General features: G+C 41.9%; 1 protein-coding gene across 5 annotated transcripts in view; it reads left to right on the plus strand.

The window, feature by feature from the left end:
• The first annotated feature begins 570 nt into the window (after positions 1-570).
• The window catches only part of UNC80 (unc-80 subunit of NALCN channel complex), a 186,892-nt gene continuing 169,329 nt past the window's right edge, over positions 571-18,133 (plus strand). For all 5 annotated transcript variants that reach the window (XM_048869155.2, XM_048869158.2, XM_048869156.2 and 2 more), the window contains exons 1-3: positions 571-735; positions 1,892-1,940; positions 16,934-17,090. In XM_048869155.2, the coding sequence (XP_048725112.1) occupies positions 644-735; positions 1,892-1,940; positions 16,934-17,090 (298 nt within the window). In that variant the 5' untranslated portion in view covers positions 571-643. The remainder of the gene's footprint in view (positions 736-1,891; positions 1,941-16,933; positions 17,091-18,133) is intronic.

Consider the following 18,133-nt stretch of genomic DNA (forward strand, 5'->3'; position numbering starts at 1 on the left):
TCCTGCCCTGTGAACAACCCAAGGTAACAGCCTCTCTGGGACAGGGGCCACCCTTTTTCATCCCCTGCTGCCACACAAAGTGGTGAGGTGTCCCCCCCGTCTTTTCTCGCCCTGTAACGAGGGAACTCCCACACACCTCTTGATGTCCCGCAGGGGGGGGACCCCTCTCCTGCACCTCTTTTTGGGTAGTTACCCAGCAGGCGCCCTTGAGGGGGCTGCAGACGGTTATTACTCGCAGGGGCAGAGACACCCCCCCCCCGGGCCCCCTGCGGGGAGAGCGGGACGCTGCTCGGGAAGGACGGGCTGGGGTTGCACTCGCCACAGGTGGTGCTTGGCCCAGCCGCGGCTGAGGGCCGGGGGGGGGGCTGGCGGCGGCAGCCCGGGCGCGGTAGGAGAGCGCGGCCTGCCCTGGGGGCTCAGGGGCTGGCGCCCGGCGCTCCCCTGCCGGGGGCTGGCGCTGGTCGCTGTCCGCGGAGGGAGGTGCTGAAGGCCGGGAGGAGGCGGACACCGTCGCTCGCTCGCTCTCACCCAGCCCCCGCCCCGCCCCGCCGCCTCCCAGCCTGCTGCAGCCATCTTGCGCGGCGCGGGGAAGCAGCCGCGGGCGCCCCGGGCTGGCTCGGCGCGGGCCGTCGCCGACGCCGCCATGGTGAAGAGGAAAAGCTCCGAGGGCCCGGAGCAGGAGGGCGGCCGCGGCGTCCCTCTGCCCATCCAGACCTTCCTGTGGCGGCAAACCAGGTGCGAGCGGAGCCGGGCGGGGCGGGGTCCCCGGCGCCGGCCCCCTGTCCCGCTTGGCGCGCCTCGGGGGCCCCCGCCGCGCTGCCCCCGCCGGCAGGGCTGACGGGCCGGCGGCCGCGCTGCCCGCGGGCTGGACGTGACTGGCGCTCTGCCCTAGTCCGGGCGCCCCTAGTTGAGCTGGCTCCCGGGTCAGCCCCGGACTGCCTGAGGAGGGGAGGGCTGGATGAATATTGGGGGGGTGGGGTTCCCCCACTTCAAAATCTGGGCTATCTTTATGCGATTAGTATTTCTACCCCCCCCCCAAAAAAAACACCCCAAACCCTCTGACTGTCAACCTGTTAGTGTGATGTTTGTTTTTGTAGGGTCTCTTGGGGGGGGGGGTGTTGTTGTTTATCCAGTGGTAGACTGCTAAGGCAAACTTCCAAGGGATGGCTGAGTTTGAGCAAACACTGCATTATGAGGTCCTAAATAGCCTCAAAGTTCAAGGCCTGAGCTCCTGCACATTGCAGCCCCCCACAACCCACTCCTGTAACAGACCTTTAACCTCTGGCTGGGTCCCTGACGTCCTCAAGTCTAACTACTTGTTGTGGGGTGGGTGAGTTTTCTAGTTAAAACTTGTGAGGAAATGGAGGCCTCCAAGCCATTCAGATAGCTGTGTATTAATAATTAGAGGGAAAGAAACAGAGTGGAAAAGATCATTAACACAGTCTACTAGCAAACTAAAGCTATTCAACTCATAGCTTCAGTAATACTTAATATATTCTTATTCTCCTAAATACTTTGATAAATGGTAAATGTGACTACTAGGCTTCGTTCTGATGAGTTAAAATGGCTGAATTCTATTTACCTTTAATGGAAGAAAATCATATTTTTAAAATGTCTTGCTTTTATATTGGTATTTGCATGGTATTTGTGAAAACCTTCTGTTTATGGAAAAGGTAATAACATTCTGTACAGTGCTTTCAACAGGTATCTGAATTTCTCATGGCTTCATTCCTGTTTGTTACATGGGCTTATCTAGCCACTTAAGTAACCTTGTCACACTGACAAAATAATTTAATTAAAAATGACTCAATAAAGAACGTGCTTAATGTGCATATCTATAACTACTGTTATGAAAGCTAACTCTTGTTTTTGCTGTTTGTTGGATTTTTAGTGCATTTTTGAGGCCCAAACTGGGAAAACAGTATGAAGCTTCCTGCGTGGTATGTTTTTTGTCTTAAACTCATCGTAGTTTACTAGTTTTATGCAGCATTGGCTAAATATGGAAACTTGATAAAAGATTGAACTCAAAGGGCCAAATAATCTCTTGTGTAAATCCATTTACATCAGTAGTTACCCCAGAGATGGAAAAATGTTCCAAATACCTATGCAAAGAAGTCAAACCAGACATGCAGCCCAAAATGCACTTAAAAGCATATTAGTTGAGAAATTTGTCATGTTCAAAGACCATAGTAAAATATTTGGGTGGGGGCAACAATATCTTGGGCCCTCATCCTGCAATCACTTATGTGCTTAACTTTGTGCATATAATTAATCCTAGTTACATTAATGGAAATATGAATATGTATAAGAAATATATGCATAAATATTTTCAGGAATAAGGCCTTAACTTGTATTTCTGTAGTCCCATATGCAAACTACTAATGAAACTGAACAAATCAGAATATAGAGAACACAATATTTTAACAGTACAGTCAAATACAGAAACTATTATAAAATAGTTACCATTATCTGTATATTACCAGCTGTGTCTTTAAAGAGCTTGACTTCTGAGAGAGCTGATTCGCTAAGAAAATTATTTGACAAGGTCAAATTAAATGTGTCTAGGACACTTCATGATTCCTTGAACAGTTATTGTGCGCTGCAGTTGAGCTTCCAATGTATTAAACTAAGTCAATTGTCAAATTTGGATGTACTTTTTTTTTAAGAGTTGAAATAGCAATCCTGACACAAATTGAGAGACTAGAGTATGATTTTTTTAAAGTCTTTACCGCATTCTCTGACTCCTCCTTACAAGACGGAGAACTAGAGCAACCCTGAGTATGTGTGCCACATATCACTCGGAAGATTTAGAACCATTTTTTCTTCTTATCATGCTGTGAATTCTGCAATGTTTTATTTTCAAATACTGAAAAAGGACCACTGAAAAAGTAGTCAAAGGAAGTGCTTGGTGTGGGTGGACGGAGGTGGGGGAGTTGGGTAATATATGCTAATATGGCAGGTCTGGATTCCTAAGCACCAAGCCATTGTCAGTAGCAATACCTAGCTGGATATGTGTTGGAAAAATTACAGCTGGCTGCACTGCACTCCTTCTCCAATTTGGGGTCTCATGAATTTTCCCTAGTCATGCCCTAACACACCTGCGCTTCCACCTCTGTGGTCCATTATAGAAACTCACCTATGTATGCCCACATAGGTAGGCAGACTCCTACCTATGTGAGTTCTCCTACCTACATGCTTATCCCACCACGTACAGGTCCAACAGTCATCCTGTTGTGTAAGCCCCTACAATGCTGATGCAAGCTCACTCAGCATTTGTCCTTCTATGTGTGTATCCAAGTACTTACAGTTGTCTATATTTGTAACATGGATGGCTGAAGAGGTTTCATGCTTCTGAGAATAATTCAGCAACACATTGATATTCTGTCTGTATTTATTGGTAGAATATCTCTCCTGCAGACATTCAGGCAACCTACTCCAGCAAATGAATTTGGCATTACAAAGGATTTGTAGCCTTCATGCTTATGGCCACCTCTCAGCACACTAAAAAAACACTTGTTTCTTCAGCTGCATCCTGCAGTTGTGAATTAGTGTCCTTATGTAGTTTATGATAGGAAATTTCCAAATGTGAGACTTAACTATGAGAAGTTGAGAAAAGAAGAATATAGGACCTGATCTGTTGAATCAAGCTACTGATTCCTCTAGTCAGTCTCTTACTCTTGGAAAAGAAAGATAAGCCTCTCTCCATGCCAATAATGCACCTATGCAATTATATCATGCTGGGGGGCGGGGGGAGGGGGCTTAATATTTTTGGATCTCTGCAGGCAATCAGCTCATGCCCTGAAGGATGGGATGTGATTATCATATAGTGTTATTGGCTGGCACAACTACACAATGTTCCGTAGCCGTTACTGTCTATCCATATTTAGTATCTCAGACATATTTGATTCAAGGACTGTTTTCTATAGACAGTGAATTTCATTGGTTGATTGTACATACATCATGCAAAGAAGTGCCACTTTTTCCTTGGCTCTAAATTCACTGCATTTTAAGTTTTGGTTTCACTTGTTTCCATATTAGGGTATAAAACAGGGGTGGGCAAACTTTTTGGCCACAGGGCCACATCTGGGTGGGGAAATTGCATGCAGGGCCATGAATATAGGGCTGGGGCAAAGGGTTGGGATGTGTGGGGGGGTACAGTGTGCAGGAAGGGGCAGGGTGCATCAGGGGGCTCAGGGCAGGGGGTTAGGGTACAGGAGGGAGTGCAGAGTGCAGGAAGGGTTCGGGGTGCGGGCTCCGGGATGGCAGCAGCGAGCAGCGGGGCTAAGACAGGATCCCTGCCTTCCCTGGCCCCACGCCACTCCAGAAGTGGCCGGCACCATGTCCCTGCGGCCCCTGGGGGAGGGAGGGCAGAGGCTCCACGCGCTACCCTCACCTGCCAGTACCTCCCCCGAAGCTCCCACTGGCCATGGTTCCCTGTTCCCAACCAATGGGAGCTGCAGGGGGTGGTGCCTGCAGATGAGAGCAGCGTGCGGAGCCTTCTGCCCCCTCTCCCACAGGGGCCACAGGGATGTGGTGCCGGCCGCTTCTGGGAGCGGCGCCATTGGGGTGGCAGTCCCGCAGGCTGGATTCAAAGTCCTGGTTTGCCCACCCTGATTTGCCCTGACTGACCTGGTTTGCCCACCCCGGTATAAAAGGACTCATTGGTTCTCCTTAGATGCTTCATAATTTTTAATATCCTTAGCTGAGTCTTGCTCTAAGGGCCAAATTCTTCTGGTCTTACTTACACAAGTAGTCCTTTTGACTCTGGTGGACTACTGTGAATTAGACAGGCATACTTTGTCTCTAAATCTTAGTAGATTAAATAGCTTTTTTTTATTATTATTCTTTTCAATTTCTCACATTGTGATAAATTTCAAACAAACCCAGTTAGAGGTACAGAAAGATTTACATTCTTCGTACCTTTCCTAAAGTGAGGTAGCCAAAACTGCAATTGTTGTTGTACATGGTAGTGGGGGCAGAAGGAGAGGTACTATTGGTAGATGCATCTGACATTGTCTATCTGTTTGGAATGATCTAAGTATAAATGTTTTTAAAGTTGCTGCCCATTGGGCAGACAGCTTCAGTGAGTTATCCACTGAAAACCCCATCTCTTTCTGCAAAGGATCATGCAAATTCAGAGCTTACTAGTGTACAGAAGAAGGCTAGTGTCTTATTTCTCTGTAAACTTACACTTCTTTAAACTATCATGCTGCCAAACTGTGTACTATTCTGACTGGATCTGCCTTTTTTTATGGTCCTATATACATTTTGATAAATGAAACAGTTCTGCTGTCATTGACAAATATGACCCATTCACTGTTGCCTTCTTCCTCCAAATCAACAGGCTACATGACATGGTACTCCTCTAGTGCCCCCTGCCTTTCTTCACATCAGTTTGAGGAACATCAACTCCCCTGCAGCTCCCACTGGCAATTAAAAACACGTAGCTGGCCCATGTCAGCTGACTCAAGCTCAGGTTCAGGGGCTGTCTATCTGCAGTGTAGACATTTGAGCTTGGACTGGAGCCCAGGCTCTAGGACCATGCAAAGCGGGAGGGTCCCAGAACTTAGGCTGCAGGCTGAGCCTGGATTTCTGCACCACAATTAAACAACCCCTTATCCTGAGCCCCGTGAGTCCATGTCAGCTGCAGTCTAATTACAGTGTAGACATACCCTTGATTTGTAAACTGATAGGAAACTAGGTTTTTCCCCAAACAACCTCTGAACAAACTCACTAAAGCTTTTTCTGCTATTGAGTATAATGAAGACTGAGCATTAAAGAATACTTTAAGTTTTTATGCTATCTTCCTGCTTGAGAGTGTGGGTTTTTTTTTAAATGTCACAATACTCTTCTGTAGAACTATAATCCTTTTTTGAGGCGGTGAAGATGGTGGTGGTGGTGGAATAGAAGCATGGAGAGTGGAGTGCCTTGTCGATGGTCCCTTACCCTAGTAAATCAGTAGAAGAGGTAAAGTAGAATGCAGATCTCCTGATCTCTAATCCTGTACTTCAAACCACTCCATCTCCACACCATTAAACAGAGTTTTTAAAAAAAATACTCCCAAGTCCCAGGAACCTCACATATTGTGGAAGAGCATGAACATGCTGCCTTAGATGGGTACGACAATATTCAGTATGAGATCACAACATTCTCGCATGTGATTTGAGTAGGGGGTTGTAAACAGTGTCTTAAGCACCTGAGAAGCACAGTTAGATGAGACAGTGAGGGTATACCGTGCTAATATAAATGGGGCAAATACAGCTTTAGATATGGGCAGGCTGTAAGTAGAGGGCATAAGGCCCTAAAGAGAAGTCATGCTGAAAAACGGTCTTAAGCAAAACACATTTTGTACTTAGTGCCTCTTTGGATGGGGCGAAGGAGGGGCTTCAGGGACCTGAGCAGGGTGGATTGATTTAAATCACCAATTTTAATTTCTGTTTACATCAGCAAGCAGGAAATCTTGATTTATTTTTTTTAATCAGTTTTAATCATGGGGGGAGGGATAGCTCAGTGGTTTGAGCATTGGCCTGCTAAACCCAGGGTTGTGAATTCAATCCTTGAGGGGGCCATTTAGGGATCTGGGGCAAAAACTGGGGATTGGCCCTGCTTTGAGCAGGGGGTTGGACTAGATGACCTCCTGAGGTCCCTTCCAACCCTGATATTCTATGATTCTATGTCTCTACATTTGTAGTATCTTAGTTATCTTCCTAAAGAAAGGTTGATTCTTGCTGGCTGATCAACATTTTAATGGTAATCAGCAACTAAATATAGTCTTTTTGCTGACCAGGAGAACACTCTATCAATACACATTTGTTTAAGCTATATAATTTACTTTTAGTTTTGCATTTAAAACTAACAGTTTCTGATAACAACTTCCTTGTTTAAATAAACAGTTAGTATCTGTAGTTAGTTCAATTCATTATGTTCTTCAGGATTTTAGAACTAGCAGATATCCTCTCATATGTAGTATTTAGTCAGAGATTGAAAGTGGGACACCAAACTTTTCAGCTTGTTCAACTCCAAATTGATTCGTTAACTTTTGAAGGAACTAGTCATTCCACTGAACTAGCTGAATAAACTGACATAAAGAAAATATTCTCTCTGAAATTGCGGAAGAGGCTACTGCTGTCAAAATCGAGTTCAGCACTTCACCAAACTCTGGTTCCAGGTGCCTAGCCAATGACCTTCAGCTGTTCAGTGGCTTGGCTTTCTTGAAAACTTGGCTACAAACATGTACCGATTAATTTTTTTTTTTTTTTTTTGGTATTTAACTTAAATGACTTTAGAATATAATAAATTAGGCCTCATCAAAGATTGTCAGTTTCAGATTTAATTAGGTTTATTTTTTAAATAAACAAACCTGTTTAACAAATGTTTCTTTCAATCCACAATGCCCCTGAGGTCCTGGCTCAGCTACCCCTACCCCTTATTACTGGTGGCAGCTGAGTCTCTTCCTCTAGGAGGGTGCTGGGGCCTTCCTAAAGGACCCTTCCATTGGGGAATTCTGTGGAGGACCCCTGCCCATTTGGTGGTCCTGAGAGGTAGGATTGCTAGGGTCACATTCCCCCAAAGTCCTGGCTCTGCAGTGGTTGGGGTTGGGACTTAGCCAGCAGTATGCTTGCTTGTGCTGTTGGTAGCAGGTAAATATTATCTCTGTTTCACTCGCACATGAAAGATCATGTGACTTGAGTAATGTTATACAGGAAGCCTGTGGCAAAGCCAGTCCCAAAAGCACCTGTACCATCCTGTCTGGCATTGTAGCCCCGTGATTAGCCTTGCTCTGACAGAATGTGTGTAAACTTCAGGTGTAAGGAGCTACCTGGCCCCTATAAGGAAGTGCCCAAGGGAATGCAAAATACTGCAGAGGGAAATAGACCAGAAGGTCACTAGGGAACAGGGTGAAGAGAGAACACTGATGGTACGAACAAACTCAGAACCGGTTGATGGCACAGAACAGATGGCCTCAAAAGGAAAATCATAATGTAAGTGACCCTGGGGGAGCAGAGCACACACCAGGAACAGATTCAACATTGCCTATGAGTCTGCAATCATTATAATCAGTTCATGACATCAGCTTTCAATACTGCTCTCCAGATTGCCAACTCTGCAGATGTTCCCTTCCTTTCTGTAATTCAGGTGGCAGTGGAGCCCTTGTAATGTGTCAGTCTGCTGTGAGTAGTTGGTCAGGCTGTCTTTTGAAACCTATTAAGGCAAAGTTACAATAAAATGTTCATATACTACATCATACATCAGTTTTATAACTTTTTCTGGATCAGGTTAATATTCAAAGGCTAATCTACAGCATCTGACAGGTGAACCATCCTTCTGTGTGTATGTTGAAAAGGGTGATCACATTTCTAAACACCTGTCCTCTTGTTGGCACTTCTCTTGTGTACATACTTGGTATGAAAACTTTTCTATTACAAGGACAGTCCATATCTTACAACATCACAATTCCATAGGAGGAAGAGTTACATTTTTCCAGTAATATAAAATATAAAGTCTAGCCGCTAACAATAAAGAAGAAATTAATTGGTTCTGTTTAATATGTAGATCCTCTCCTGGAACATTAAGTAAGGAGGTCAAGGGGGCTCTAGGATACTGGTATTTTGTCAGAAAACGAATCTCTTTAATAACTTCTTCCCCAAACCATCTAATTCCTGGACTTAACCACTATGTGTGCAAGTATGTACCCCTTTCTTTGCAACCCGTCCAACTGAGCGACTCCCTGGTAGCAAAAATGTGCCAGATCTTAACTAGATTCAAATGCTATCTATACAGCAATTTATAAATATGGGCTACGCAAATTGAAGATGTGTATCCCATTTCCCATATAGAGACCCCCTCCTCCATATCAGATTTATTTCCAAAATCCCTCTCCCATCTTTTCATCTGGGTTGTCTTTTTATCAGTATCTTTTTCAGTCAAAATAGGTTTGATTTTTAAGATACATACCATTCTTTAGCTTGCTCCTGGTTGAACTCCTAGAATGAGATTAAAGGTCTAGAGAGAGCTGCCTTGCATCCACATTTCACAAGAAAATGTTTGACTTGTGAAATACAAGATCTTTATATTATTTTAGTATATCATTATTTCATATCTTTTGGTATGATTTCAAATCAGGACCCAGTAACAGCTGTCTGAATGGAACAATCTTGGCTTTTACCCACAACTAGTAACTTTGATATTTTCTAGGGATAAATTCCTGATTATTAATGAAAGTAGCTAAGGGAGACGGCCTCCCTGACAGGATTTTTTTAAAAAAAATAGTGCAAAACTGCTGAGGTGGTCTGGATAAATGGGTTATTTTTTTTTCTATATTTAATTACCTGGATTTCTTTTTAACCCAACAATTACTATGACTATTTGGACTCCAATCTTGATTGAATTTTACCTAGTGTTTGGATGGTTTGTTAACCCAATTAATCACATTTTAATTGTGATGGATAGTAAGGAAAATTAGGGAAAGTTAGTCCACCCCACCTTTGAATGTTAGAATTCATCCTTTCTCTTTTTATGTTTTAATATGAATTTAAATAGTGCTTCCTGCTATATTTTTAATGTCTCATCTGGGATGTGCTAAAACAAAAGTAGTATTTTTTGGAAGGACATTTATCTTTACTGAGGCTACCCTATCTAGCCAAAAAAAATCATATTTGTTCCATTCCTTCAAGACTTTTATTATTTTATTCCACATTGGAGGAAAATTTACCTTAAAAAGGTTTTCTCTACAATATTTATTCCTAAATATTGTAAAGACTTTTTTATCCATTTAAATTGACGCAGCTGACAGTTTGATTTGGCCCTTTCTGGAGTATTAATTTCTAAAATTTCAGATTTATAATAGTTTATTTTGAAGCCTGCTACATGCCCAAATTCCAAAGTCAATTGTTTTATCATTTTTATCGAGGCTTCTGGATCGTACAAATATAACAAGACATTATTAGCATCCAAAGCTATTTTGTGTTCTAATCCAGAAAGCATTCTGATGCCCTTTATCAAGGGTATTTCTCACATTTATTACAAATGGCTTCAGAAGGAATAAATAGGGCTGATATTCACTTATGAAACTGATTTCCAAAACCAAACCTTACCAAAATCTGTCTAAAGTACTCCCACTACAGCTGGTCAAAGACTTTCTCAGCGTCCATTGAAAGTAGCACACAGGAAAAATTGCTAGAATTAACATTTTTAGGTCAAATTCGGAGTTTTTCTGATATCAGAAAAATGTCTGCTGGCAATGAATCCAGACTGGTGTGGGTGAACACATTTGGGCCAGGTGACACTCAATCTGTTTTCTAGCAGCTTAGCATAAATTTTAGCATATACATTAGTTAAAGAAACTTGTCTGTATGATTCATGGTTGGTAAGATCTTTTCCTTCTGTAGGAATGACCACAATTTTTGCCTCTTTCCCTTTATCTGGCATCTTGTTTCCCCAGCAAAACAACATTAAACAATTCAGTTAAAATAGGGACCAACACTTACTGTAAGGATCTATAATACTCCCCAGAAACCCTGGGGCTTTATTGGATTTTAAATTCTTAATTACAGCTTCAGTTTCCTCTGCAGCAATTTGCCTGTCAAGAGCTGCCACATCAGTCTCTGAGAGCTGAGGTAATGTCACACTTCTCAGATATCTACTTATAAGTTTTTAGGATTTGGATGTTCTGAAGCATACAAACTATGGAAAAAGTTAGCAAATGTTTCAGATGCCAGTTACTAAATCTCCCTTCGTATTTCTAATTAGAGGGTTCGCTGATTTATCTTGTTTCTTTTTTAACGTTTGACTATCAGCTTTATTGGCCTGTTCATAATATTTTTGTTTAATATATCTAAGTGTTTGTAACAGGCTAATCTTCCATCTTACACATTTATTTTGTTAAACACTATATAAATATTCCTGTAGATTTGTCTACCTTTCAAAACAGAAAGTTCTTTAACCCACCTCTCTTCTTCAAGACCTCCCATCTTTTTTAGGTATGATGCTTTATTTATAAGGATCTCCCTCATTACTGCCATTTTAGCATTCCAGAGAACACTTTTATTGATCTCTTCCTTGTTGTTTATTTCTGTATATTTCTGGAAATTTTCATCTAGCTCTTGAATTCTAAAGGGATCATACAACCAAGTTTTATTCAAGAACCAGGCTCTTTGGGACTCAGTGAAAAAACAAACTTTCAATCCAATAAGTGAAGGGGCATGATCAGACCCCCTTATAACTCCCAGATTAGATTATTTTTCTAAATTAGCAGAGATACTAGGAACAAAAATCATATCAATCCTGGAATAAGATCAATGAGGAACAAAATAATTCAGGTGTCAGGACTATATGTATTCATCTCCCACCACTTCCTCATATTTTAAGTGATGCAACAAATTTTCACTAGTTCCTCCTGACTGTTCTTTGTGTACATTCGATCAATCCAAAGTGGGATTAATGCACTTTAAGACCCCCTCCTCCAGAATAATATTCCCTTCTCTAAAACTTCCTACGTTCCTAAAAAACTGATCTTTTTTCAAAAAAAAAATCTTGTTTTTGATTGGGAGCATATTTATTGGCTAAGGTGAGAAATCTATCTTTCAAAGACCCCTTAATTAAAATCTGTCCTCTATATCTGTGAGTAATGCTGAAACAATAAAAGGGAAGTGTTTACCAAACAGTAGTGTCAACATTCTTCTATTAGATTGACCTGGAGAGAGACATGGTAGCTGTGTCCACGAGGTATTCAAGTATTTATCATTTTTAATTAAGGTATGTGTTTCCTGTAAATTAATTTCCTTTTCAGTGAAAAATCCCTTTTCAGTTAACAGAATACCCTTTTCCTTTTTGTGGCATTGTTCATTCCTTTCACATTAACAGTTATCACACTAATAAATTCACCCGTTAGTATCCACTCTGCTCTTGCTCAGTATATCACCCTTTGTTAAAAGCAGTGAGACTCCCTAGTCAGGTGCCAGGTCTCCATTACATTTATATCTCTTCTTTAAATATGACATCTTTAGAGTTCCCATCATACACAATAATTTTAAAACTCCGACATACATTGCTTTTCCCCTTTTTTCTCTCCTTTTGTAACACCTGTATTGGTGTACCATGATTCTGAGGCTGATTTACCATATTTTTTTTTAATTCTGAGCCCTAACGCTCTATTAATATATTTTTCTATTAAAACATATAACAATATTTAACATCTGTTTATATTCTCTTGTTCCCTTTTTCTCTCCCACCTCCCTCCCTATGTATTTCCCCCTCTTGCCTGGTCCTCTCTAGTTGTGAGAGCCCAGGCTCCCCTTACTTCCTCCATGGGTGTGTAAATTTGCAGCGGGGAACTATTCTTTATATATTTTTAAGAACCAAGTCTTATCTTATCAAATATCTTTATAACATCGGGCACTATGAGATTATTATACCATCTTTGAGTTCACTTATTCTGACATTTTCCACCATAGGTGACCCTTCTCCAATTAATATACATTTTGGAATGTTTTAGATAACTCAAGTCAAGCTTGCTTCATTAGGGGAGATCTGGGACTTTTGCTATTGCATTATTAACTTAGTTTATAATGTTGTGATTTATATTATCTATAATGTTATTCCCATTAAGTGTACTGTATCCACACAAAGTAAACTATCGAAGGTGCTATACAACCCAGCTTCCATTTAACTATATCCCTTTGTCATAATAACCACATGGATAAAATATCATTTTTTATTACAATGTCTTAGCCCATGTACTAATCCTGTTCTTGTCCAACTGCTTCCATGGTTTGTTTGGTGGAGGGGGAGATTTTGTTTTTGGGGGAAGGTGGGATGGACAGATCTTTGTAGTGGAGGATTTCTTTCCTTTCCTAGACATCTAGATCTTCTGGTCTTTCCTCCTGGCTTGATGCGCCTCTTTCAAGATGGCTGTTGCCACCACACTTCCCCTTTGGTTTGTCCTTTCCAAAATAGCCACTGCCACACTTCCTCCCCCAGCCACAGTAGTTCCACTTTATTTTATTTTTTTCATCTCATTGCACTCACACACTAACTCCTTACAGGATAAGGAGGGTCCAGTTCAACATCTCTGAGCTTTCCGAGTCAATTATAATATGTTCTTTAAGCTGATGGTACTGGATTCTGTGGCTGGATTTCCTCCCCCCCCGAGGCAGCTCTCTGTTACTGGCATCTGCCAGCCCTCTTCAGCCTTCCTTCTTTTCAAATCTGGCTCTGTTTGATTGTTCATTTTTAGGGCACAAATCTGTGGATTCAGGTTGGCCTGGTTCTCTTTATCTTCTCATATTGCTTTAATTTATTCCTTGTATTGAAGAGACCTGGATTAGCTCACCACTATGTTTGCTAGTTTAGCCACGCCTCTATAGGCTGGGTTTTTGTTTTGTTTTGTTTTAGCCTATTATAGCTAGACCCTTTGATTTCAGCTACATTTATAGTTCCCTGGGATCCCTCTTCTATTTTACACATTTCAGCTCTCCCCCCTCCCCTCCCCCCGCCAAAGGCATATGTAACTGAGAGTGAATGGAGGGCAAAAAGTGGGCTGTTCATCTTGATTTTGCATTATTTTCAGGAAAGAATAAAGGAAATGGCGTCACTGCACACCTGCATGGCTGCAACGGAGAGCAGAGTCTGACCCGAAGCACCATATCTTGCACTCAGTGTGTGGGCAGAACATGAGCTGAACTTGCAGGGAGCTGTGCTTGCATAAACAAGGCAGGGCAAGGCCCTAAGGAAGTGGAGGGAAGGATCCAGATGTTGCTGTCACTTGTGTTCGTGTGAGCCAGAGCAGGGACTGACACTGTAACCATAAGGCCTGGTTCTCCCATACAAATGGGAAACGTTGTACCACACAATCATTAACTCGCTCTAAAGTTTGCTTAACTGGCCATTGGAGAATCCCTCATACACAGGGGTATCCTCTTGCAAACCTACACTAGCATCATGGCTCATTGGCCATCCCCCTTCAACCCACTGGCATAAAGGTTGAGTTCCTCTTAGCTCAATTTATTCCTGACAGTTGGTGTAGGTTAGAGCAGTCTGAAGGAGGCTCCAATCTGACAGCCTTCCCAAGACCCAGATGCCCTAAAGATTGCAGGAACGTAAAAGTGCTTTTTCCCCTTTATAAAACAGATGCGCTGGCCCCCAAATCTTGTGCTACTTGAGGCAACAATAATCAATGTGGTCAGCCCACTTTTGCACACTCCCTTTCCCCCTCCTGAATTGTACTGCATGCTCAGAATCTGGGCTGTGGTTTTTTTTAAAGAGGCTGTTCTATAGCTTTTAGGGTCCTATGCCATTGTGATCTCTTGAACATGAGGACAAAAACTTGAATTGGATCCAGTGCTGGATGAGAAGCCAGTACATTATGCAGAGCAACAGAATGACCCCACATCTTGCCCCCCCCCCCCCCCCCCCCCCATCAGCATAGAATAGCTGCTTTGTGGTTTTTTTTATCCCTTCCCTGATAAATTTAATGTAGTCTGGCAATTTACGCAAGAGTGTGGGCCTCTATTATTTTGTTCCTTTGTTAGGATGATCCATTAACAAATCAAACTTAATGTTAAATAATGGTAGTTAAATGCCCTGTTTATTCTAGATTGTACACAGAAAGGTGTATGTATGAGCAGTCCCTTTCATACTTCTGTGTGGGACAAATTGTATTGGCCTTACTCACAGTTAGTGGTCCCTTATTTCTTGAATAGGCCCATTGATGTGAATGGGGTTAGTGGCTGAGTTAGTTACTACTCACTCTGAATGAGGGAAGCATAATCTGGTCTATTATGTGTAGCTGCCAGAGTAAATAAATAGATTTAGGCTACAGTAGTCCAGCCCAATCGTTTCAGACTAGTTCAGAGCAGGCAATAACTTCTCCCAGCTGCATGCCAATATATGGAAGTAGGCATATTTTTATTCCATTCTGTTGCCTGAATGAAGTCTCTGCGGAGAGAACAGTCATGTTAACAGAGAAGGGGGTTTGACAAATGGTGATAAAATCCTATCTTCCTTGTGCACTAAACCCATCACAACCACTTTTTCTAGATGGAAAAGCATACTATTGCCCCTTCTGGCCCAAGCAGTTAGCTAATATTCAGGGGGCTTGTGGATTGTTTACATTAGAAGGCGAGATTAATTAGATGAGTAAGATATATCTTTGGTGCAAGTCCTGTTTCCCTGAATACAGTAGGAACGAATAACAGGAAGCAATTTTCTTGTTCAGGAATCCAAGCCTGCTTCTACTCAGTTCTGTGCCCAAAAGATGCTTTCTCTTTTGGCTAACTCCCAGCATCATGCTACCAGCGCCGCTCTGACTTTCTATTTGCTTACTCCCTTTGAGGCATGCAGAAACAAACAGCTGCAGTTCAACCACTGCCCCAGCCCCTGAATTTCAATCAGTTTTCAGGGAAGCCCCTTTTATTTTGTCTGAGTTAGTTCTTGCTCTGGCCTTCCATGTGGCCAGTGCTTTGGATGGCCAGTGCTTTGGATGGTGGTTTCAGACATCTTACACCATAAAGGAGCTTAATTGCTTCTCAGTTGAGCCAGAACAAGGGGCAGCTAGAACTCCATCAGTGTCAGTGAGATTTTTGACTGCGTGTAGATCAGATATGCTTGCTGGCAGCTGTAAACACCCTCTAGCATAACAGTAAATTTCTTGCCAAAGTTTGACTATTATTTTCAGCATGTGATTCATTATCGTCATATTCAGTCCTGCATATCCACCAGTATGTCTGTCCATGAGCTGACTCTGCATAATAGTCACATGTTCCATTTTCACTGCCCTGAACTCTGTCTATACCCAGCACTGTTAGGGTGTTTCTCTCTTATAGAACAAACATATGCAAAGACTACTTTCCTGCCCTTGGTGTATGTAAAGGAATATTAAACAGCCTGTTTGACTGGTAGGTACTGCACACTTTGAATGGTGGTTGCGTTTTGATGGCCAGATTGAAAGTCAAGTTTCTTTTGCTTTACTCCTTTGTGATTAAGCTTCTTCCTGGTAAATGCAGCTCTTTTACCAAGGATTTTTGTGCCTCTTGTTGAGGAATGAATTTTATGAATCTGGTGTGATGGCATTTGAAGCATCCTTTAGGTCATGTACATACACTTACTTATCTCCATGAGCATAGTAAAATTGGCTAAACAACTTGTGAATGAGTAGATTGCCAGAAGGCTACATTGGTTTGTGGCAAGGGCATGTGATATCACTAATACAGTCCTTGACTACAGTAACTTCAGAGGAACATAATTGCTTCAGTGACCATATAAGGAGGTCTTTTGGCCATATTCGAAAGAATGGACTGTAGAAATAGCTTGGCTGTCTAATAATAAGCTTCTGTAAGGATTTTTTCCCCCCTCTATAAAACAGATGCGCTGGCCCCCAAATCTATATAATCTATATAATGTCCTGATATAGGATTTTACACGCTGATTAACTTTTGTGACAGGGTGTGAAAATATTTCTTAAGTCCTATGTACTTTTAATGGGCTGCTCTTTATGCTACATAAAACCTTCAAAGAGAGTGTCAAATCCTGCTTTCAGTCACGCTGGTGTAAATCTGGAGCAGCTCCACTGACTTCAGCAGAATTACTCCAGATTTACACCAGCGTAACTGTATGCCAGGTTTGACCCAGAGTACTTATGTTTATGTGGAATTTGATACTCATTTCTTTAATTCTTTTGACTAAGGAAAGTATATTAAATGAACCATGCTGCTTCTGAATTCTTCTAGCTGCTGTCTCCTGATTAACCATCCATCTAGTGAGCTTTGGCTGTGGCCTTTCTCTTTCAAGAAAATATTTTAAGGAATAATTTTACTGAAAGGAACTGTAAGGTATATTTTGTGGAAAATAGTATGTGACAGCTAGAGCTTTAGAAGAGAATACATTGTCTTGCAAAGCATGTGCTAGGATAATATTTTTTCTCCTTTTTTTTGCTTAGTCTTTCGAACGAGTTTTAGTAGAGAACAAGCTGCATGGTCTTTCTCCAGCCCTCTCTGAAGCCATCCAGAGCATTTCTCGTTGGGAACTGGTTCAAGCTGCCCTACCACATGTACTCCATTGCACAGCGACTTTGCTTTCCAACCGAAACAAGCTAGGTTGGTACTTGCGTTAGTTTGCTTTTTACTGTTACCTAACCTTCCATTAAAATATCACGAAGTTGTGCTCAATATACCATAGACCATACTCTCCCAGAGCCCAGGCTCCAGCCTGAGCCCAAACATCTACATTGCAATTTTATAGCCCTGCAGCCCAAGCCCTGTGAGCCTCAGTCAGCTGACGCGGGCCAACCGTGGGTGTTATATTTTAGTGTAGACATACCCATTTTCTCCAAGTTATAGGACCCAATCCTGCAAATCCATGTTCACACAGCAGTCCTTACTCAAGCAAATAATTTCCATTTAGGTCTGTGGCCCAACTAGTGTTAGTAAGGATTATTCACATAAGTAAATTTAGCAAGATAGGTTCTCTTATTCCTCCTGTTTATTGTATTTCAACCTCGAAAATATGATGGGAACCCAGTCCTTGATGGCTTTATTCTTGTGGATAGAATTCACTTATGTGATTAGTTACATTAATTATAATAGCATTGTTCCTGCATGTAAGGGTTTGTGTAATCTTACGCTTGGTTACTTTGCAGGCAGATGTAGTAATCAGACTACGCTATATGTAAAATTCAGCTCAGCTAAAATAATACAAATAATTATCAACCTCTTGTAAAAAAAAACCAAAAAACCCAACCCTGTAGAACTGGATATTAGTTTTTATTGAGGTAAATGCAAAAAGACATTAAAATAAATATTTTCTCCAATTTGGAGTTGTGCCTTAAAAACTTGATAGGTTTCAGAGTAACAGCCATGTTAGTCTGTATTCACAAAAAGAAAAGGAGTACTTGTGGCACCTTAGAGACCAACCAATTTATTTGAGGAATATTTCCAAAATACCTCTGAACAACATACTAATCCACAGAGGCCTCCCTACCAACATTACAAAAAGAAGGATTCTAGGTGGACTCCTCCTGAAGGTCGAAACAGCAGACTGGACTTCTACATAGAGTGCTTCCGCCGACGTGCACGGGCTGAAATTGTGGAAAAGCGGCATCACTTGCCCCATAACCTCAGCCGTGCAGAACACAATGCCA

Source organism: Caretta caretta, chromosome 11 (assembly GCF_965140235.1).
Source record: "Caretta caretta isolate rCarCar2 chromosome 11, rCarCar1.hap1, whole genome shotgun sequence".
Classification (NCBI taxonomy): Eukaryota; Metazoa; Chordata; order Testudines; family Cheloniidae; genus Caretta; species Caretta caretta.